We start from the raw sequence: 23,934 nt of genomic DNA, 5'->3' as shown, positions 1-23,934 counted from the left end.
CCTATTGCAGGACATTCTTGAGAATTTGAGTGTTTTTTATATCCGCAACGTTGGCATTGAACGGATTTCTCTACAATTGCCTGTCGATTTTGGGTTACAGCATTAACATCTGAGAAAGATTCGCTCAAGCTTATGTTTTTATTTTCTTCAACAGAGTTTGTATAACAAGTACTTTTAAAGGAGTCGGCATATGTTTTTGCGGATTCAAGAACACGTGCTTGGGAAACGGTTTCTTGTAGACTCGAATCTCCTTGTTGAAAAAGTTTCTCTTTAATTTCAATAGAACATAACCCTGAAACAAGAGCATCTCTAATATGCTCGTTTTTGTTTTCTTCGGCTGACACTCTAGTGAAGTTACATGATAAGCTTAATCTTTTTAGTTCAGAATAGTAGTGATCAATGGACTCACCTATTTGTTGTTTTGCATTAGCAAGGCAGTATCGTGCATAAATTTCGTTCTTCGGTTTAACGAACATATCTTCCAACATGGATATAGTTTCTTCATATGAAGTATAGCTTTCCACAATTTCGTATAAAGCAGGTGATAAGAAGTTTACCAATATTTTCATTTTGTCTTTGGTTGTCGTTCCTTCTAAGAAATTTTCGAACGTCTTTTTCCAATGTTTCCACTCTCTCTCTGCCGTAGGCGAATCTGGGTCGATAGATAATTCCTTTGGCTTGAGAAACTTGTCAATATGTGATTCCATCTTATCTTCTTCGTAGTTACGGTTTTCAATCGTTTTTGTCTTTTTCTTTGTCGGCATTTTATTTGATTAAATTGAAATAAGTAAACTCTTCATTTGTAGAGCTTTAATCAAATAAAATTGAACATGACTTTCTACTAGTAACGGATCAATAACATTTGATATTTATGAATGAATCAATGACAACGAAAACATATGGTTTATCATATCAACATGGTAATCCAGTAAGCTCCAAAGATATGCTGCAAACACTTTTTTCTATCTATATATATAAAAGCGAAATGGCACTCACTCACTGACTGACTGACTCACTCACTCACTCACTCACTCACTCACTCACTCACTCACTCACTCACTCACTCACTCACTCGCATAACTAAAAATCTACCGGACCAAAAACGTTCAAATTTGGTAGGTATGTTCAGTTGGCCCTTTAGAGGCGCACTAAGAAATCTTTTGGCAATATTTTAACTCTAAGGGTTGTTTTTAAGGGTTCAAACTTCGTCTTTTAGCATGTATATTCTTCTTCTCCCAATCTCTCAATTATAATTGAAATTTCCATATCATATGTTACTATAGAACTATAATCTAGATAGAGTACCTCTTCGAAACAGTTGTTAACTGGCAACTAAATTAATAATTTTGTCAGGTTGGCATTAAGTTGAGTTGACTTTGTTAGGTGGCACCAAGTTGAAGATTTAAATGCATTTATCGCGGAAAAATTGATTGGGCGCTGCTACTTCAATCCTGGGAATGTTATATTACTAGCAGTGAGGCTCGCTTCGCTCGCCATATCCGTTTAGCCAGCCGTTTAGTCTGGACCCCCGACTGGATTGTCCTAACATTATGATAAAAATGCAGGCGAGCGAAGCGAGCCTGCTGATGTTATTCCTAGACGATCCAGTCGGGGGTCCAGGGGGCGGAGCCCCCTTGCTAGACGGATATGGCGAGCGAAGCGAGTCTGACGGCTAGTCAATAATAATTCTGAAAATTGGGTTTACATTAAAACATGTGAAACTGAAGAGCAGGGAGAGTTTTTACTTTCATTGCCCTATTACCATAGGTAAGGAAAGTATTGCTTTCCGAAAAAAAATTAAGAAACCCCAATTTCTAAATTTATATACGTTTCAAGGTCCCCTGAGTCCAAAAATTGGTTTCTGGGTATTGGTCTGTATATATGTGTGTATGAGTGTATGTGCGTCTGTGTACACGATATCTTATCTCCTAACTAACGGAATGACTAAAAATTTGGATCTTAAGGTCCTTACACTATAAGGATCCGAAACGAGCAATTTCGATCAAATGCAATCCAAGATGGCGGCTAAAATGGCGAAAATGTTGTCAAAGACAGGGGTTGTCAATGAGAGAGGAAGCATATAACATTTTTTGTTTCTTTTCCTTATTCGCACCCCCTTTCGTAATTCGCCTCAGCAAAATAGCCTTTAATCTATCGGAAATTGGCGAGAAAGTATGGTATTATGAAATTAAATCAATTTTGAGGTAAAAAATTGGAAAAAAAATTAAATATTATTTTTAGATAATAATATAGTATTTATATTGCCCATTTCGTGGAATTATAACGAAATTTTGATTTTCAGAAAGTTATTGATATCTTTGGTTCTAACTTGTAATAAACATAAAATCTAGTATACTGATTTTTCTTTTTGTAATACCTTCTGTTTTCAATTATTTTCTCACACACACTCATTCGCTCTCTCTTTCTCGTTTACTATCTATCTTACTCACATCCCACTCATTCCCTCACTCACTCACTCAATCTCTCTGTTTAAAGTTGTGTTTTTGTGTCTGTGCCATTTACTATGAACGTCAATGATATACAAGGATATTCTTCTCATCAATAATTCGTCAATTTGAATTGCTTTAATTCTGTAAATTTGTAGAATTCATTGATTGATCAAAAAGATCTTCATCATCATGGCAGTGTTATCCAATAAGAAATTAATGCAAAATTTCCCTCTATTTTTTAAGATCTTTTTGCGAATTACTGATTGATCCAGTATCCAGTTCGCCTCACAATACATGGGAATTCAGTACGCTCCAAAGATATGCTGCAAACACTTTTTTTCTATCAATAATAATTTTGAAAATTGGGTTTACATTAAAACATGTAAAACTGAAGAGCAAGGAAAGTTTTTTCTATTCTTATTATGTTGTCTTTCTTAAAACGAAATGTGAATTTTCTTCATTTCTCAAACATGGATTTGTAGTCTATAATGTGTGAATTTGACATCCAAATAGGTATTTAAGAGTTCAAAAATTTTGTTTTTATGAGAAGCAACTAAGGTATATTTACAGTTGTAAAGTTGCAATACTTATTCATAGGATGGAAGGAATAATGGGATATAATAAATTACAATATATTTTATGATTATAATATTATGATTATGTTTCATACAATAGAATAAATAGAATTGCTGGTCAATCCATACAAATTAAATGATAATTCTCCAGGTGCCGTCTGCCATTCTGGAGAGACTAGCGCAGGCGACATTTGAGGATTCTTTTTCAAAAGTTCTCTACGGTCGTAGGTCTCAACTGTCGGGCCTGTACAAAAGTTGAAGAGGCCTCAACTGCTGCATAACGCAGGCGACATTTCAGGCCTCTTTTTCAGGAGTCCTCTTCCGTCGCTTGCCTCGGCTGTCGCTGGACTCTTCTGTCGTTTGCTTCGTTTGACATCGACCCGAGTTTTCCTGTTATAAATTTGATTAAACAATAATTCCTTCTCTCATTAGATATTTTCTTGATGTTTGTCATGTTATACTATATCATGGCTAAGAAACATATTGTGTGGTTGTTATGTCATGTCAAAGAATTAAATTAGAAGAATCCAGTATTTTGTGTATTGTATTGGTAATTCAAATCAAAATTTCACTTGTTAAATGTTTTTTCGTAAGGGTTTGGTTACAGGAGGAGCTTACTCACTGTATTTAAATTAATTATAAGTTCTAGATGACGCAACATACTCTATGAATTGAATAAAAGTTTTTTATCAAATCTTGTGATTATATCCATTGTCTATAATCTGCAGCATATAATTTGAAGCAATATTAGAATGATACTAAAACTGAAAATACTGTTTTTTAGGCCACTAGAACTGAAATTCGGGTATTAATCATTGTCAATAGCTAAAATGAAACCTTCTCTCCCCTTTCTAATTGTAAAATTTTTTTGTACCCCTTTTATTTCGTGTTTTTGAAGGTTGGAAGTGTAATTCCCATTAAAGTGGAAAAATGATGAAAAAAACTTTGAAAATCGTGATTGAAACAGTTCACTGATTACAGAAAGACACTTTCCACCTGATCTGGGAAAACATAATTCTGTTCCCATCCTCATCATAAGTTATTTTTGAGTTTGAAAGTCTCGTATCAAATCTCGTGATACAGAAGAGAATATGTAGCGTACAATATGTAGCGTATCATTGGAGCAATTGATGTTATAATTTGATGATCTTTTTCGATCAAAACTGATGGAAAAGTATTTTATTTATGGAAAGTATTTTATGGAAAAGTATTTGATTTACAATGCAACATAAAAAAATCAATGTTATGTAATGTATGAGACATTAAATTATTTTAAGCACTTTAATGTATTGGAAATCTATCAATAAAAGACAATATTCATAAAGTGCAACTGAATAACATCATTCTCACAAAATATTAAACAGGCATTTGAAAAAAATAACTAAAATACAGTCACAAAACTTTGGACTCTTTGAAATTTTCGAACTTAATTAAGTATATAGTTGTAATCTATTTCTGTTCATATTTCTGTTAGTATGCTCAAACTCCTGTTAGTATTCTAGCACAATATATGAATGGTGAAAATTATAATAACAAATGATAGTCATCAATTTCTGTACTGCTCATGAACTTATCATTCTTTCAGTCATCACTCAATTACAAAACACATTCATACATCTTGAGAAGACAACGCTTCACCTGGAAAAATGTAATGAATATCAATCAAATATTGAAGAGGAAGTCTAGCCGAATCCATCCAATTAATATTCAGTCTAGATCATTGAGATTTTTTAAAGCTCCCCATTTATAAACTTGTGTACTCGAGCTATCTGAGAATACAATCATGGAGTACCTGACTCGGTCAGCATTGACTGAATGGGAAGCATTGATGTTATTCATAAGGAATGCTGACAGTTGAAAGTGAATTTTCTCACAGTAAGTGTCTAGCTAACATGACTTTTCAGCAGGGCTAGCAACATTTTCAGGCCAGTCCCCAAACCTACAACAATCAATTATATAGTCACGTAAGCCTGTAACTTTGAATAGATCTTCCATTGAGGGCGAGTTCTCCTATAGAAGACTATAACTACTCTTAGTTTATAACTATTTCGCTGTTTCTCTCCCTCTGGCGCTCTCACTGCTCACACTCACACAAACACATATACCTTATTCAGAGATTTTGTACTTATTTTAGTCCAAACCTAGTTTGTACAAGAACGGATAATGGATCCTGAATTTTCCCGGCTATCCTGCAGAACCTTAAAACTGGAAATACCCGAGAGTTTGCTTCTGAAATCCAATATACCGTATTTGCTCCTTGTGAAGTAGAAAGTTCCAAACGCCTTACAATAACACCTATAAATACTTCCCACACCAATTTTAGCTGTTTAGTTCAGAATTTCTAATTCTTGAATTAAAATGACTTGTCTAAAATAAGTTGAGACTTGGCCTTCCATCTGAAGAAATTACAAGGTTGCCAACTCGTGTAAAATTGCAACTTTCTCAAATTTCCAATTCAATGCCAGAATTGGATGTAGAATATCATCCCCGATATCCCAGTAGAGCTAAAAAAGTTTTAAAAAGGATTAAAAGGAAATTTAACTTTCATGATAAAATTGGAAACATTGCGAATATTTGTTTTTGTTTTTAATATCACTTCTCTCAGAATCATTGGGCGTCGACTTTTTATAAAATCAACGGGGAGAATAGCTCCTTTCTATTGGTGTCATTTATATCCGACCCATAGTTATTTTTTAATTAATGATTATTATTGGGCCACCGTGCTTCGCTCGCTATTTATTTATTGATAAACAGAACATAATTTTTCAAAATGATTGGGGAAGGACTAACAGGCACAGCCCAAAATGGTTTCTTCCCCGAACTTCGATTTATACACTATAAATGATCCTAAAGACATTCTATATACACTATAAAATGTCCAACATCCCTGTTGATGAAGCCATAATCATCATGAATCAGAATGCACACTTTTCTAAATCAATCATTGCTTTGACAAGCTACTGCCTGGAAAATACATATTTCATCTACAATAACCAATACTACAGACAAATTTAAGGTGCCCCCATGGGATCATCCCTCTCTCCAGCCATAGCCAATCTCTACATGACTTATATTGAAGAAGAAGCTCTCAGTAGAACAAAACTGAAACCAACCCTTTGGAAGAGATATGTAGATGATATCTTTATCATTTGGCCTCATGGTAAAGAAGAACTTTTCGAATTCTTCAATCAGCTGAACCAGATACACCCCAAAATACAGTTCACTCTCGAAATAGAAGAAGAAGCAAAACTACCGTTCTTAGAAATCCTAATCACCAGAAACAAAAATGGCAATCTGGAACACTATGTATACAGAAAACCAACCCATACAAATAGATACCTCAATGCACTATCTCATCATCACCCCGCACTTTCCTTCCCTGTAATCAATAGTCTCATCTTTCGATCTATCCATCTCTCCGACCAAAAAAACAAAGAAGAATAGATCCATACTGTCAATCAAATCCATACTGAAGTATAATGGTTACAATAATAGAATAATTGAAAAATCTTTAAAAAAACAACTGACACCTTCAAAACCTGAAGAAAAACTCAAGGAAGAGAAAGCATTTGAAAAAACCGTCCCCCTTCCATACATCAAGGGTACCACCGACCGTATCGGGAGAATACTAAAAAAACATCAAATCAAACCTGTCAACAAACCTTTTAAAATTCCTGAAGAAGCCCGTTCAGAGATTAGAGCTAGAAAATCAAGGCGTTTACAGCATCCCTTGCCTGAATTGTGACAAGATGTATGTAGGTCAAGCAAATGAAAGAATTTCAGCTAGGATAGAGGAACACAAACTGAGCATAAAAACAAATAATCAACCTCAGTTCTTTACAACCACGAAAAGAACTCAGGGCACAAAATAAACTTCAACAATTCTAAACAAATAGCCAATATTCAATATTTCCGGGTTAGGATTATACGAGAGGCTCTGGAAATAGAGAAATAGAGAAACAAGGTAGCCTTAACAAAAGGGATGGCAGTAAAAATATCTATTCTCTTTGGAAAATCATTCTGAACACAACAAACAGATCACAAAAGCCAGACACTTCTCCGGGAATTCCATTCACCCAGCTTCGCCAGGCCGAACACGTGGAAGAAGGAGAGGGGAGCAGGTACTCCCTTCGACCACGAGGAAGAATTTCGAAGCAAAGGCAGGAGTCAGTGTAGCTTTGACTGCACTCCGAAGATGTCATTTGGTATAATGGCGAAACGTCAGCAAGTAAGTGAAACTGCTTATCGGATGTACCCGGTTGATAATTTACCATATTCATCCATCCGCGAAGTTTTGAAAGTTAACATAAAGTATATAGAAATTGCTCGCTTAATATAATAGGATAGGAAATAATTATCCACCGTACCTTGGAGAGTTTTTCAATTCGTTAAAAATTTTTCTACAATATCATATTTTATTATATTGTTATTAATTGATGATGTCATCTGTTCGATCTTTCAATGGATGAAGAAACACTGAATTGATTGCGTTCGATTTCTGTTTCCTAGTCAAAAATCATCAAAAATTTCAAATATTGGAAAGTTTTGATTGAATTAATTTTGTAGGAGTTGAGTTATCACTTTCGAGTTTCCGAGTTTGAACTTTTGTGAAATAATGTTTAAACTCCTCCATTAATTGCTATAATCATTGAGTCATTTCAGCAGCATTAAGTGAATGAGCCCATAACCTGAACGGGTTCTATATAGCCTAATTGTGTTTGTGATTAATAGAGCTTATACACGACAGAATACTAGGCAGAGAACCTAAGTAACGGGTTTCGGATTCGAGGGTGTGGCCCTGAGCACTTGTAACCGAATAAAGTACTCCCATAGTGGTATGAGCAGTTATCAAGAGCATCGTGCAAGTTTCCTATGAATATGTGGGAGGAGGGAAACGACCAAGAGAAGACGTTGAACGTTGGATTATGATTACTGTCCAATTCAATGGAGCAGAAAATGAAAGCAGTAGCTATGGAAGTCATAGGAATAACTTCAGTCTCAGAGAAATATTATTTGGCTTTTGGTCGTGCAGGTCCATTTCTATATTATGATAAAGTGATTGCGGCGGTTCACGAATCGGTATTTGCGTTATTCCTGTTTCCAAGCTTTTTAGTGATTCCTGTATTTATTCGAAATTGATTCTCAGCTTATTCCTTGAGAAGAAAAGCGAGGAACGCACATGGATGCATTGGTATAGTTATAATTTAATTAGTGTATCAGAACATTAAATAATACAATCCATTTAAAGCTAATACATACTCATGACGTAAACTTGTTTAAAACACTATTCCCAAAATCATTGACTTGCAATTTACTATAATTCCTAAGCATGATAAGTCTATGCATGAACATTAGGGTAGGCTTCTGGTGTGGAAGATTTCTAGGAGTTGAAGATCGGATTTATAGTTCGCCTAGGGAATGAGGTGAGGCCTTCAAGATGAAAGCTTGCAGAAGAACGTTTTCTTTGATCCCTTAAAATAGCACTCAATTGTTATTTAATTGAATACGATTTGTTTTCTCCCTGATCTCACATTCCTAAAACATTCGAAAGAATGTAATCGATTGAATAGGTACCTGATAATCCAATATGATAATGATTACTATTAGTGTGGAGATTCCAGGAGATGGGAGAATGGGAGGAAGCATTGAACTTGAGTTTAATAGTGTTATAAGCTGCAATCTGCATTTATTTAATTATGTTACATACACTCACAAGAGAAAGGAGCAACAGTTTTTCCAGCTAAGAAGGATTCCTTACGGAACTTGTAGGGAGAGTCGAAAAATCTCGATACCTAATTGACCGAGCGAAGTGAGGTCTAAAATTCAAGTCTACGGTTTGGCATTTCTCTTAATGTTTGAATGTTTAAATGTTTAAATGTTTAAATGTTTAAATGTTTAAATGTTTAAATGTTTAAATGTTTAAATGTTTAAATGTTTAATGTTTAAATGTTAAATGTTTAAATGTTTAAATGTTTAAATGTTTAAATGTTTAAATGTTTAAATTTTAAATGTTTAAATGTTTAAATGTTTAAATGTAAATGTTTAAATGTTTAATGTTTAAATGTTTAAATGTTTTAAATGTTTAAATGTTTAAATGTTTAAATGTTTTAAATGTTTAAATGTTTAAATGTTAAATGTTTAATGTTTAAATGTTTAAATGTTTAAATGTTTAATGTTTAAATGTTTAAATGTTTAAATGTTTAAATGTTTAAATGTTTAAATGTTTAAATGTTTAAATGTTTAAATGTTTAAATGTTTAAATGTTTAAATGTTTAAATGTTTAAATGTTTAATGTTTAAATGTTAATGTTTAAATGTTAAATGTTTAAATGTTTAAATGTTTAAATGTTTAAATGTTTAAATGTTTAATGTTTAAATGTTTAAATGTTTAAATGTTTAAATGTTTAAATGTTAAATGTTTAAATGTTTAAATGTTTAAATGTTTAAATGTTTAAATGTTTAAATGTTTAAATGTTTAAATGTTTAAATGTTTAAATGTTTAAATGTTTAAATGTTTAATGTTTAATGTTTAAATGTTTAAATGTTTAAATGTTTAAATGTTTAATGTTAAATGTTTAAATGTTTAAATGTTTAAATGTTTAAATGTTTAAATGTTTAAAGAAAAATCCGCAGCTGTGTAGACTATAAATTGCATGCCTCATTGCTTGCCTCATTGAATGCAATCTTTATGCACTATCAAATAGGATGCAAAGAACTTATAACAGCTTGTCTGGGCGCCTAGATGTTTTCTGGTTTTCTCGCGCTAAATTCCTGAAAGCGTTATTATGACAATAGTTAAATCTTGTGTAAGCATGATCTGATCGAATAAATAGTTGGTGTATCAGTGTGGATGTGCATATGGTTTGAGACGTCGTTCATTTATAAATGTTATTTATTCTATTGATAAATTTTTTGTTCATTGTTTTTATTATATTCTTTAATTTTTATAAGTTTTGGAATTTTGAATTCTCAATTTGTTTTATGTTTACTTTTTTCATAAGTATTTGAAATCTTTGTTTCTTTCATTTTTAATTAGGTGGTATTTTAGTTGTTTGTATTATTTATTATTGCATAATTTCGTATTATTTTTCTTTTTTCTTTTGTATCTGTACAATTTTTATTCAAGGAGACATATTCGGGGAAACCAGTTGTCTCCATTGTGAATAAATAAATAGATAAACTATTTATTGCGTGTAATAGCGCATGCAAATAATAACTAAAATAACATAGTATTGTCTCTCGAACTTTCTCTGCTTCGAACTCAGGCTGTCCTGTTGACAGTATGTCTTGAAGGATATTAGCTTTTGATGTTATCATTTTTGATACACCAACCCCAACAGCCATTAGCCGTTTTCACACCGATATCTCGCCGACACGACATACAGACAGGATTTACTCTGATGGACAGTATAAGATGAGGCTGCGGTTCATAACTGCGCGAGGTCCACTGTTCACAGAACTACTAGTGGAATAATGACCCATATTCCAATTATCTGTTCGTATCTGTTATGTGTCGCTAATGAAGAGAATGTATTTTTCTTGAAACTGATTCTATTGTAAATTTGATGGATACTTTTTCCGTATTATCAGGAACTGTTTCAAAAAATTCCTCAACTCCTCTTAGAACTCTCTCTTTTATTATGTTAACGATATTGTGGAGCAGGCCTACCTGTAGTAGTTGAGCACCTGAGCGAACACGCCAGGATGCCTGTCGAAGAAGTACTCGTTGAGCACGGGGTCATAGTTGGCGAGTGCCTCGGTCAGCCGCGACAGTCGCGTCGCCGGGATCTTCTTGAGGGTCGCTTTGTACGTCTCGTACCGGATGCCACCCACGTTCAGGATTATCCGGTTCTCGCCGTCCATTCTCCTTCTCCTCCTCCTCCTATTTTCACCTCCTCTGTCACCTTCTTCTTCGTAACCACATCACCAAGCGTTCCCTGAAACATATTATGAATCACACCAGTTATTATTATTCCGTGATTCACGAAACGTTGTTGGTGAGAATGTGGAGGAAATATCAAGATCGAAACAATTACTGAATACTCATTTTTGGAGAGTCAATTAAGTACCAATACGATAAGAGATAGATAATTTGAAGATAAATATTCAATTCATGATGAAATTCTGCATATTATAAATGAGACAATTATTAGATCCCAATAAGATTGTCAGTATGAAGAGGACATATTTATGTTGAAACTCTAGATGTGAACCCTTTGAATGACATATCACTCACGTACCAGTTAGCCAGCTCACACATTGGTGGCTTACGTCATGTGTCTCATGCCATCCGGCTTATCTGATGAAATTCAATGAAATAAGCATGTGTCATCTCACTTAAGGCGTACAAGTGCAGTGTCTAATTATAATTACATTGAACAATATAATATATGAAACTTGTCCTAGAATTCTTCTAGAAGGTATTCATCGTCGGAGTTCTAATCGCTATTAAAAAGTGAGACTTTTGTTCTAATAATGCTTTGGATAATTTTCAACATTTAACAGCTTTGAAGAATTCAATGACAAAGTAGAATCACGAATATCTCAAGCGTTGCAGTTTTGCATGTAAATGATAGTTCTAATGATGAACAATTTTTAAACTTGTACTAGTGGTTATGGTGTTTAATTTTGTTCGCCTTACAGAGTTTATCACGACTTCACGAGACGTCTTGATTGTTCTCATTGTCTAGTCGTCTCTTCTCTCCTTAAACGGTCGTCTTTCCTCTAAACTCTCTCCTCCCTCCTCTCAGGAAAACATTTTTTCCGATCATTACTTTTTGAGATATGAGCACCTAAAGTTTAAATGATTGCAAGAGAACATTTCAAATTTAGTAAGAGATGAATGAATCCATGAGATTTGGAGGATAAATTCTTCATTGTATTTTTGATTGGATAGAACAAAAATTTTCAAAAATATCAATTTTTGAGAAAGTTATTAAATTTATTAAAAATGACCAAAAATAACTTTTTAATATTCTTGATAAATTGAATAATTTTCTTTCTCAAAAATTTATATTTCAAAACATTTATGTTTTATTCAATCGAAAATACAATAAAGAATTTATCCTCAGGGAATTTGAAAAATATCATCAGTAGAAAGTTTTATTTTTAGCCTTTGCACAGCTTTAATGTCATCTTTCCTCTTATCTTTTGATACTACAGTAGTATTCATCATTTTCCCTCTACCAAATCTCATATCCAATTATCATCGATGTTATTCAGAGCCAGATGGATTATTATGGGAAAGATAGATTATTATTGTTGAAAAAACTTGAGATATCGTATACTGACTGATGATCAATCGACTCATAATGTCTCTAATGCTTTCACATAATGGTAGAATTCTTGAGAATAAAATTTCTTTATTCTTATTTTTATAATATTCAAGAGCATTCGTGATGAATTGATGTTTATATAATATTTTTTCCATCATTTCACATATTTATAACTCATCCGTTTTTATGACACATTCATGACCTACACAATCAACTCAATAATTCGAAAAAGTCTTTGTTCATGGCTCTGGAACTTAAATGAGATTCACCATCAAAATATTGAATGTTGATAGATGAAGTAGCCCCACATTTATCAATACAATAATTGAAAATTTCTCTGGTTATTGAACAAACATGACATTTTAATGAATTTTACCATCAAAATATTTATTGCTGCTGATGATTTCACTAGAAGAGCCACAATGTTTGTACAGTGCAGCGTCCTCTGACCAGCACAACTTAAACAGTCCTCATTTTGCATTGGCTACGATTGTTGAGGTTTTATTGGTTAGCAGTGCACACATGGTTGGTTGACGTGTTTCGGGATGACATTACGGGCGAGCGTGTTTCCCAGCTCTGTGGAACGTATTAATACGTGCGTTGCGGTATCTAATCGATTCCTCTCCCCAAACGGGTGTGTTTCCTCCGTCCAGCGGACTCTCTGCACCACGACAGTTTCTACACTCGCTATGCGATGGTCAGTTTCGAAATACTTGTCTACCCTCTTTATCATACTGTACCACAGACCTGTTCGCTCTTCATTATAAATTAATAGAAATTTCTGGAATTATCTAACCAAGCTTTTAACATCGTTCCACCCGATCAATACCACTTCAAACGATTTGGGAAATGTTTCTCATGTCAAGTTGATTTCGCTAAACCAATGTATGGGAGGGCCATTTAGCCTGTTGCTAATTAGCAATATTGTTATGCTTAGCCCTCTTGACTTGATGCTTATCCAACAGCAAAATTACTATCATTCCATGGTCTCTCCCAACAATCCAATACTGATCTTGTGTTGTTGATTATTGAAGTTATAGGCTAGTAAGATTACTAACAAAAACTATTTATAATTGATTTCTTAAATTGATCGAGAACCAATTCATTGATTGATATGGATTATAAAGTTATAAAACCACCGATTTTAAAATGAGATCATAACATAACTTGCCGCCATGAATGTGCTCAATTTTCTGTGTTTTTTTTTCTTTACAATAATTATTATAGTACCGTATTTTTGAAGAGCTGTTCAGGCTCTTTATTACCAAGAGCAAATGATCCGTGGTCTAGTGGATAGAGTGCTTGCGTAGCAGCATAGAGATCCCGGATTCAAACCCTCTAAATAAGCAAAAGTTTTTTAACCAGATCACTCCCGTGTTATCGGATGGGCACGTTAAACTGTCGGTCCCGGCTGAAGTATGACAGTCGCAAGGGACTCCCCACCATCAAAAGCCATATGATTTTACTTTTTTACCAAGAGCAAAGCAGTTGAAGATTTTGAATGAATTTATTATATGCTTTATTGATACATCTAACGAATGATTGGCTAATGAGTTATAGGGAAAAAAATAATTATTTTAATTTCTGACCACTGTACTGTGATAGATATAAAATTATAATGTTGTGAGTCGGAACAGGCAAGAGCCTAAACCTTAAATGAAGGGAAAAGAAGAAGAAAAAAGCTACCTATAACATTATTATTGTCAAGATAGTATCAATATGCTGTCATATTCTCATCCAAAAAATAAATATCAACAAAAACCTCGTTTAGGGAGTATATTTACATTGTTTACAAAGTTCAATCTGTCAAATCATGTGTGAAATATTTTTTTATATTTGAAACACGAAGGAAACTTGATAGCTTCCATCGTGTTTCAACTATAAAAAAATATTTCACACATGATTTGACAGATTGAACTTCCTTTGAAAAAAAAGGGTAATTGATAACTTTCATTGTGCTTATAAAATTCCAGTAGTCCTGAAAAAAGTGAGTTTTCTTAATCCTTGTAAGTTCAATTGAGATTTCACATGTGTAGAAATCATAAAAATTATTTAAAAATCAACAAATGCAACAATGTTCCAATCTCTTGAGATGGATAGTATCAAAATTATATCAATCATTTGAAAATGTTCAGAACACAATTGTAATGGAGGAGGATTTTCTATTGAATTTATTCCTGTTCCAATTATCTCCTGTACAATTCATTCTGAAGTATTACAGTTAGCATTGCTGTTCCATGAAGAATGAATTTTTTTATTATTATTATTATTACTTCCATTAAAACTAGTCACTAGGACTAACCATTAATTTTGTTCTCTTACTTCTTATCCTAAAATATTAATTTTTATTGCTAAAGCCTTCCAGTGAAGCCTAGAGTTCTAATCTATAATTCTTCTACTTTAAATTCTTTCACTACACATTTATTTAATTTATACTTTTTTCACTTCACCAGCACTACACCAACTCGAAGGGCTTTGTTCTCTTCAACCTCCGTGTGAGTTCAGTGCTGTCTAGTAGTTGGATGACTTCGGTGTTGTCGTGTTGATGAAGACGTGACTCATGATGGACTGCCAATCGTCTTATTTCACTGGTCACATAGGGGATGTGTAGATCTCGGTGCAAATCGCTGTTCCTTATGTACCAGGGCGCATTCACCATGTTCCGCAGTACTTTGTTTTGGAATGTTTGAATCTGATGTTAGATGTTCTAGAGCAGCCCCAAAGAATGAATATGATGAGGAAAATTAAAACCGATAATATTTGTGAGCTTCATATCTCAGGTGGACAAGCAAATGAGGCTATCAACACTGGTCCCACTTATCGGCAGGAGCCTTTGTTGGGATGAGTCATTTTGCTCGACCTCTCTGATTGGAGACACAGAACACGATGCGCCAATAGCATGTAATCCAAGTCATTCGAGTAACCTAAAAGCAGATAGCAATTAACCAGTGTTAACCCAATTATAAGCCATCCGAACGCAGACCCAGGTGGCCTTAATTCGTGCTTGTAGTACGATCACTTGGACGCTGCACTGCATGTACAATCATCAATCGCTACACAGCAATGCAAAGAGATTAGTCAACTGCTCATGTAGTTGTGAAACAACTGTGATGGCTTTATTGTTTGAGTAAATTCATACCATAATGTACAATCAACCTCGCTCTTCAAAGTATCTTACTTAATGGATTTCCCAATATGTTTTGTATGTGCAGTTTCTATTGTCTAGAGGAGGCTTCTATTGAATATGCGATGAATATTTACTATACCTTGATTGTTTTTCATTCTTATTTGTGGAAATTTTGTTTCCAGTATCATATAAAGGTGCGTACAGATTTACGCGCCGCGAACATGAGCAATTCACTTTTAATCAGCTGATTCCAAGCTTTTTATATCGGTATCTTACCATTATTTCTGTAAAAATACAGATAAGGTCAGCTGATTAGAAGTGAATTGCTCATGTTCGCGGCGCGTATATCTGTATGCACCTTAACATATTTCTTTTTTATACAATTCCATCCAATTTTATGAATCCTGTCCATTGTCATGAACATAGTTGTAAAAATCGGATTTTCATTGGTGATGGATTTTCATGTGATATCTATATTAAACTTTGTATTGAATCAGCACACAAACAGGAAAACAGGTTTGATTGTTAGAAATCGAAAAATCGAGAGTTTGAGAGCATGCAAATTATTTTACAAAGTCTATATTTAACAGAAGTATCATTTTTAGTGCGAGAACTGTGAGGAAAACGCATTTGTTGTTTCATAATACACAATCTTCCCAAGTAATCCAAGCATAATAATTGGTAATGTTAATCATTAGAATATCAATTTATTCGCATTCTTCGAGAACATGAGAAGAAATTCCATCTTGAAAGCTGGTAAAGAGTTGGGAAAGGACCAATAGGCATAATAGGCAATCTCTCATAAAGATTGCAAAGTAATAATTTGTGAAGTGTATGATGCCGAGCTCGAAGCTTGGTCTTGGATGTGAGTGATGAGATGGGCGTTGAACGTGGCTGCAGTGTGAAGGTTATTTGAGGGTTTCTGCCCTCTCTTAAAGAAAAAGCAATCTTCCAATCCCACTCTACTACTGATGGAAATAATAAAATTTTAAGGTATGTTCCGAACCATTGCAAATTGATATACTATGGAAAAATGACCTTTAATATGGAAACCTAGTTATTTGTATATAATATTTTATATTATTCATAATTTTTGTACTTTCTGTATTTTTGGAATAAAGAATATTCTTGATTGATTGATTGATTGATATTTAGCCAACTGCTTATAGACAGGGAAAGTAGAAACCTGAAGCTAGTGGCGGCTAGTGCTTCTCTTTACACCATAGTCCAACAATTACCATCAAGGACAACTTCTGGCTGTGTGAATAATTTTATATGAATGTACGTAATAAAAACAATATTGGCCGCCAGTAACATCCCGTCTCTAATCCCCTGTCTATAAGATGTTTTATATCTTAGGTGAGTGGTTAATCATTTACAATAGCAATACATCCATGAGTCTATACAATTTACTGTGGAATTTACAAAATAATTACACCAAACATCCAACATTTCGGTCAGTCACTTTGTGTTGAACCATATTCAAGTATGAGTTGATCAAGTTACAAATCGGGAATCGAGTTACGGAATTGGGCAAGTTGGTTACTCGGTTTCAAATAGCCAATCATTTCTCAATGGATAGAGAACTAAATACGAGATAATACAATGGGACAAGTAATAGTGAAGCTCGCTTCGCGATTGGTTCATTACGAGAATTGGAATGTGAATTGAAATGCATAGTACATGAGGATAGACTTAGAAGCAGCTAGTGTTGAAACCATGTTCTCATCCTCAGCCTACGAATTGGGTGGGGTGTCGGTATTTTGGGGACTGTTCTATCATCAGACACCTCTTCTGCGTTAATTAACGCGCACTCACGCGCAGTGGCAAGCGACTTGGTCTGGACAAGGATGATGATGTGAGCGTGGTTGTGGTTGTGGGGGGGGGGGTGTTGCCAGGGTCGATCTCGTGGCAGGGCAATTAACGCCGTTCTCTGTTTACTAACCACCGGCAAAACACGCTGCGCATAATGTAATGGCGATACCGCCGCTGGCCGGCCGACCACAATCTAACTTCAACAAAGTTTTCTTTATCATGTAAGACACGACTGCTTATTGGAAACTAGCTGAATACTGTCGCCAATGTGTGGAAACATTTGAAGCGTTCCACTTATAGAGTCAACATTTGCTCCTGTAGAATTTCCTGGATGAAAGCTGGAACAACCAACACTCTGAAAGAAAAGGTACAAAGAACACATTCTTATTCCACCTAACATGTTTTCTCTGTTTTCGAAGTCGATAAATGCTGATTTGATCAACCATCTACTTATAACTAACATTGCGCTTGTTCTGAATTGAAATTGATTTTGAGTGGTACAAGAAAAGTATTTCTATTGATGTAAGATACTCATCAAGGACTATTAATTTTTTTACGTCTACTGATAAGCGAATAACAGCCCCTTCAGTCAGAAACTTAATTTTATAGAATCTTAGCTAGAGTTTATGATTACGATTATCAATTCTTGATGGATTGAAAAAATCAATGATAGTAATAATGCATCATTATCTAGTATTAGTGTGCTAGACGACGCTTTTCACGTGAAATCCTCTCTCATCCAGTATTGAGATTCACTTGATACTGCCAACATTGGTTGAACACAAAGCATCAGTGAGGAATCAAGTATCACGTCAGGACAGTATCAAGTGAATCTTACTTGGTCGTTTGACCCAACGATAGTGTATAGCTGTCCATCCTTGCGTTTGACCTACCTACCTATTAAGTGTTAAGCGGGTTGCGTTATTTCTCCTGCAACGGAAGGCCTTCCTATTACTTATTCAAGTGCAAGTGTTAAGCGGGTTGCGTTATTGCTCCTGCAACGGAAGGCCTTCCTATTACTTATTCAAGTGCAAGTGTTAAGCGGGTTGCGTTATTGCTCCTGCAACGGAAGGCCTTCGTATTACTATTATTGAAGTGCAACTGTTAAGCGGGTTGCGTTATAGCTCCTGCAACTGAAGGCATAATTAGAGCTGCAGAGTAAATTTTCAGTTCTACAATATGTGACGACGCATCACGCCTTAGCGTCATAATCCTAAAAAGTTGGCATGTAAATCTAAAACTAAGAATTATAATAAGAAATAGGAAATCACAAAATTATTTATTTTGGTAAAACATCGTTTGGTTGTTAAATTTGAGGTTATATTATTCGAGGTTAGGTTCTGAGCAGACGACATTAAACGTCATGTTCTGATCGAATGTTTTTTCATGCCTGCTAGATCTACTGGATTCGGTGTTTGTTGAATCAATTTAAAAAATTGTGATTTTTTGCATTTATTAGAAAGAAATAGAATAAGTGTAATAATTATTCCATGAGTAAAAGATAAACAATTCTTTCCCACAACAAATAATTTTTGTAAAACAATGTTTTACAGAAATGATTTTTGTTTATTGAAATTATACTGGCCAACCTGCCACACACCTGCTGGCTGCTTGGTAGAAAAGCTGTACCTTTCCCACTTCGTTACAGACGCTTGACCTATATTGGAGAAAATTTTCTTTTAAACCTTTTCTTGCTTTGAATGCTCCAATGTCTGTAACTTTTTCCGTAAATTTCTGTTTTTCAAATGTTTAATTGTAAATTGCCAAAGATCTATTTCAATGCAGTTACCAGTAATTTTTTGGGCTAACGTTACTAATTACGGCATATTTGTATCTCAACTATTGTTGAACATTACGACTCAATATTTTTTTAAATGGAAGAGGAAGGAAAAATAGGTGTCCGAAGCTTGAATTTTGCCTAACCTATAATGCTTTTACTAGTACTAGTTCTAGAGTTATAGAGGTGTTGCTCTATGCTTGAGGAAACAAGTTTGAAGCATGCTAAACAGTAAGTTGTCATCGGTTTTTGTTATTGCACGATGAGGAAGATTGCGTTTTTCACTTGTTCGATTACTGATTCTAGAGTTCAATATCCATTTTAATTTTAATATTCTTTTTACAAACTTCAATCTGACATATTTTGAATTCTAATTCAATCAACATTTTTCCCTAGATTGAATTATTTCTTTGAAAAAGTTCGTAACTCCAGTGGGTGAAAAAATTGTGAAGTCTCATCTAGATATTGATAATTGAAGTTGATAGGAAATCTGAAAAATATCAAAAAAGTGCCGGTTCATGCCTGAAAAAATGTTATGTGAATATTTTTATATGGAGACAATCATTTTTGCTGACCACATTTTCTCCTGTATCTAATGCTATTGATGAAACCATACCTACCAAAATTTGATGTGACTACCAAACCTTACCAGATGGAGACTGAGCAAGCCTGAGGCTTGCTCAGTCTTTATCTGCTAAGGCTTGGTTAGGCTTTGTTGGATTAGGTTGGGCTATGCTTGGTTAGAGGAAAGTTAGGTTGGGTTTCATTGTGTTAGGCTGGGTTGCATTTGTGAGTTTGAGTTGGGCTTTATTAGATTGGGAATAATAGAACTTAGGTTAGGAAAGGTGAGGTTAGGAAAAGCTTCAGTTAGGGAAAGCTTAGGTTGGGGAAAGTTCAAGTTAGGAGAAGCTAAGGTTAGGAAATGCTTGGGTTGGAGAAAGCTCTGGTCAGGGAAAGCTTTGGTTAGTGAAAGCTTAGGTTTAAAGAAGCTTGTCACGTTATTTCTTTCAATAACGGGTTGCCCTGCTTGGCTGCAGTCGATAGAGCATGAGTAATAAATTATATAACCCTTGTTGTGGTTCTTAGAATATAAATTATACCAAATTCTTACTGGCTCGCCCAGGAGCTCCCGCAATTCTCTGCTCTTGCCGGTTACTGACGTCGGCTGCTCCAACAGTTCACAATTTCTATGACTGATTTGTAGAAATCCGCAAGTATAGATGCGAGAATTTGCGCTGCTACAACTTGAAGCTACAAATTTGAGACTCTTCTGGTCGTATATAACGATACTGGATAATTGATATAAATCTCTGGAACGTATTATTTCCAAAGATTTGACTATCAATGCTGTATATCGCCGTCTTAACCAACTTATTCGGTGAAGAATATAGTCGGATGGTAATCTTATTAATACTTCAATACTGGTAACTCGATAAATAAAAATGATTGGTCATGCATGGAAGTAGGGAAACAAATAAAGGATACACCATAAAAATTGATACAAGTATATTGCACAAAAAATCAACGAATAAATAAATATAGATATGTATAGAGCAATAAGCAAAAATAGTAAATATGAGAACAAAAATATATATATATAAAAAAAAAGTATCACAGATTAGCTCACTAGTTTTTTAGCACGAAACGTTACCATGTGCTTCTAGAATCATTAATCATATGCATTTATTTTATGCAGCTCAGATATCGACTTGCTGCTGCTTGTCGACAAAAAATCTCAAATATATCTTCTTTCCAAAATAATAAAAATAATCAATTGATAAATCACAAATCTCAAACTTATATATATATATATATCAGGCCTCTGATGGAATTAAATAAATCAATTTATCCAGTGAACATGAGCTACATTTATATCTTTATAATTTGCTAACAAAATTAATAATTGAGTGAGCATATATATATTACAATATTAAATTTAAATATTTCTTTCCTCTGTGCATCCTTAGACATGTAAATCTGATATAGTTCTTAACTAATAGAATACGTTTTTGTTCAGATTAGAAAAAGCTTAGGTTAGGAGAGATTTGGACTTGGCTCAGGCTCAGTAAGCTTTGATCGGACTTGGTCAGGTTAGCAGTTATTTGACTCGATTCAAGACTTCATTCAATTAAAATTCATCATTGTCATAAAAAAATGTGATCAAAAGTATAGGTTGTACCTTGTTCACCACTTTTTCAACTCCCAGTTCTGAACTTTGAAGTTCTTTCTATACTCCAAGGCTTCTTATCTCTCTACCTTTTGAGAAACCTCCTTAATCTCAACTCTTGAATCCTATCTCAATGTTCAATTATTCTATTTAATCATCTTAATCACTATAAATGTAATTTTTTTTTTAATCACATTACTATTGCTATCTAGTCTTGAGACTAATGAGCAAATTTTATCAAACCTAATTTACTAATTGTATATAATATGGACTACAGTGAAACTCTCTTTAGAATTTCTTACTGCTACCTACTAATAATTATTATGTACATCTATTAACTGTACTACTTAAGCTAGATTTCACTCAATCACTGCTCTGCTTTTTCACTAGACACCACTTTCACTGCACACCAATTCAAATGGTTTCCTTCTTTTCAGTCTCCGCACCAACCCTCCGTTGTCTAGCAGCTGGATTGCTTCGACATTCGTGTGTTGGTGGAGCCGTTCTTCATGACTTTCTGCATACCTTTGAATCTCACAGGATACCATGTTGACTCCCAGGTCCCTATTGATGTGACTACCAAACCTTACCAGATGGAGACTGAGCAAGCCTGAGGCTTGCTCAGTCTTTATCTGCTCTGGCTTGGTTAGGCTTTGTTGGATTAGGTTGGGCTATGCTTGGTTAGAGGAAAGTTAGGTTGGGTTTCATTGTGTTAGGCTGGGTTGCATTTGTGAGTTTGAGTTGGGCTTTATTAGATTGGGAATAATAGAACTTAGGTTAGGAAAGGTGAGGTTAGGAAAAGCTTCAGTTAGGGAAAGCTTAGGTTGGGGAAAGTTCAAGTTAGGAGAAGCTAAGGTTAGGAAATGCTTGGGTTGGAGAAAGCTCTGGTCAGGGAAAGCTTTGGTTAGTGAAAGCTTAGGTTTAAAGAAGCTTGTCACGTTATTTCTTTCAATAACGGGTTGCCCTGCTTGGCTGCAGTCGATAGAGCATGAGTAATAAATTATATAACCCTTGTTGTGGTTCTTAGAATATAAATTATACCAAATTCTTACTGGCTCGCCCAGGAGCTCCCGCAATTCTCTGCTCTTGCCGGTTACTGACGTCGGCTGCTCCAACAGTTCACAATTTCTATGACTGATTTGTAGAAATCCGCAAGTATAGATGCGAGAATTTGCGCTGCTACAACTTGAAGCTACAAATTTGAGACTCTTCTGGTCGTATATAACGATACTGGATAATTTATATAAATCTCTGGAACGTATTATTTCCAAGAATATATGTATTTGACTATCAATGCTGTATATCGCCGTCTTAACCAACTTATTCGGTGAAGAATATAGTCGGATGGTAATCTTATTAATACTTCAATACTGGTAACTCGATAAATAAAAATGAGATTGGTCATGCATGGAAGTAGGGAAACAAATAAAGGATACACCATAAAAATTTATACAAGTATATTGCACAAAAAAACAACGAATAAATAAATATAGATATGTATAGAGCAACAAGCAAAAATAGTAAATATGAGAACAAAATATATATTTATATAAAAAAAAGTATCACAGATTAGCTCACTAGTTTTTTAGCACGAAACGTTACCATGTGCTTTTAGAATCATTAATCATATGCATTTATTTTATGCAGCTCAGATATCGACTTGCTGCTGCTTGTCGACAAAAAATCTCAAATATATCTTCTTTCCAAAATAATAAAAAATAATCAATTGATAAATCACAAATCTCAAACTATATATATATATATCAGGCCTCTGATGGAATTAGATAAATCAATTTATCCAGTGAACATGAGCTACATTTATATCTTTATAATTTGCTAACAAAATTAATAATTGAGTGAGCTTATATATATTACAATATTAAATTTAAATATTTCTTTCCTCTGTGCATCCTTAGACATGCAAATCTGATATAGTTCTTAACTAATAGAATACGTTTTTGTTCAGATTAGAAAAAGCTTAGGTTAGGAGAGATTTGGACTTGGCTCAGGCTCAGTAAGCTTTGATCGGACTTGGTCAGGTTAGCAGTTATTTGACTCGATTCAAGACTTCATTCAATTAAAATTCATCATTGTCATAAAAAAAATGTGATCAAAAGTATAGGTTGTACCTTGTTCACCACTTTTTCAACTCCCAGTTCTGAACTTTGAAGTTCTTTCTATACTCCAAGGCTTCTTATCTCTCTACCTTTTGAGAAACCTCCTTAATCTCAACTCTTGAATCCTATCTCAATGTTCAATTATTCTATTTAATCATCTTAATCACTATGAATGTAAATGACTTGAGAATGGTTTTATTAAAATCGTCCTCAATAAAAAATACGATTTGGAAAATTTGAAGTCACCAAGAATTATTAAAAAAACAAATAATAATGAACATTTCAATTTCTTCATTACAATAAAAATCACTAATTTCTGTAGTGTTTCAGTTAGCTATAACAACTCTTTTGTTGAATCGATAAATCTTCCTAGAATAAAATATTATTTCTATTTCATCAAGTAGTAATCAATTATATGGTATTTCAATGTTCATGCTTGCCTGCAGTTACTCTTCAATCACTTTCGAAGAAGTTGAATTGATTCGAGCAATCGCATATTTTGAAATCTTCAACTAGGCCGTATCTCAGTCACCTGTTGCATTGGCTTCTTACTTCATTGTTAACCTAACCTCATTTTTCATTGCTGAGTCCCACTTCAGAAATTCAAACTTGTTTTTTCAATGTTTAAATTA

The 23,934-nt window shown here is 34.2% G+C and overlaps 1 protein-coding gene across 3 annotated transcripts in view; it reads right to left on the bottom strand.

Annotated features, from left to right (window-relative positions):
* Positions 1-23,934, bottom strand: part of LOC111053314 (potassium voltage-gated channel protein Shaw) — a 240,237-nt gene that overhangs the window by 85,018 nt on the left and 131,285 nt on the right. For all 3 annotated transcript variants that reach the window (XM_039425067.1, XM_039425061.1, XM_039425063.1), the window contains one exon: positions 10,694-10,961. In XM_039425067.1, coding sequence (XP_039281001.1) covers positions 10,694-10,887 — 194 coding nt within the window. In that variant the 5' untranslated portion in view covers positions 10,888-10,961. The remainder of the gene's footprint in view (positions 1-10,693; positions 10,962-23,934) is intronic.

The sequence above is a fragment of the Nilaparvata lugens genome, chromosome 1 (assembly GCF_014356525.2).
Source record: "Nilaparvata lugens isolate BPH chromosome 1, ASM1435652v1, whole genome shotgun sequence".
Taxonomy (NCBI): domain Eukaryota; kingdom Metazoa; phylum Arthropoda; class Insecta; order Hemiptera; family Delphacidae; genus Nilaparvata; species Nilaparvata lugens.
This window is presented reverse-complemented; position numbering and strand designations above follow the sequence as displayed.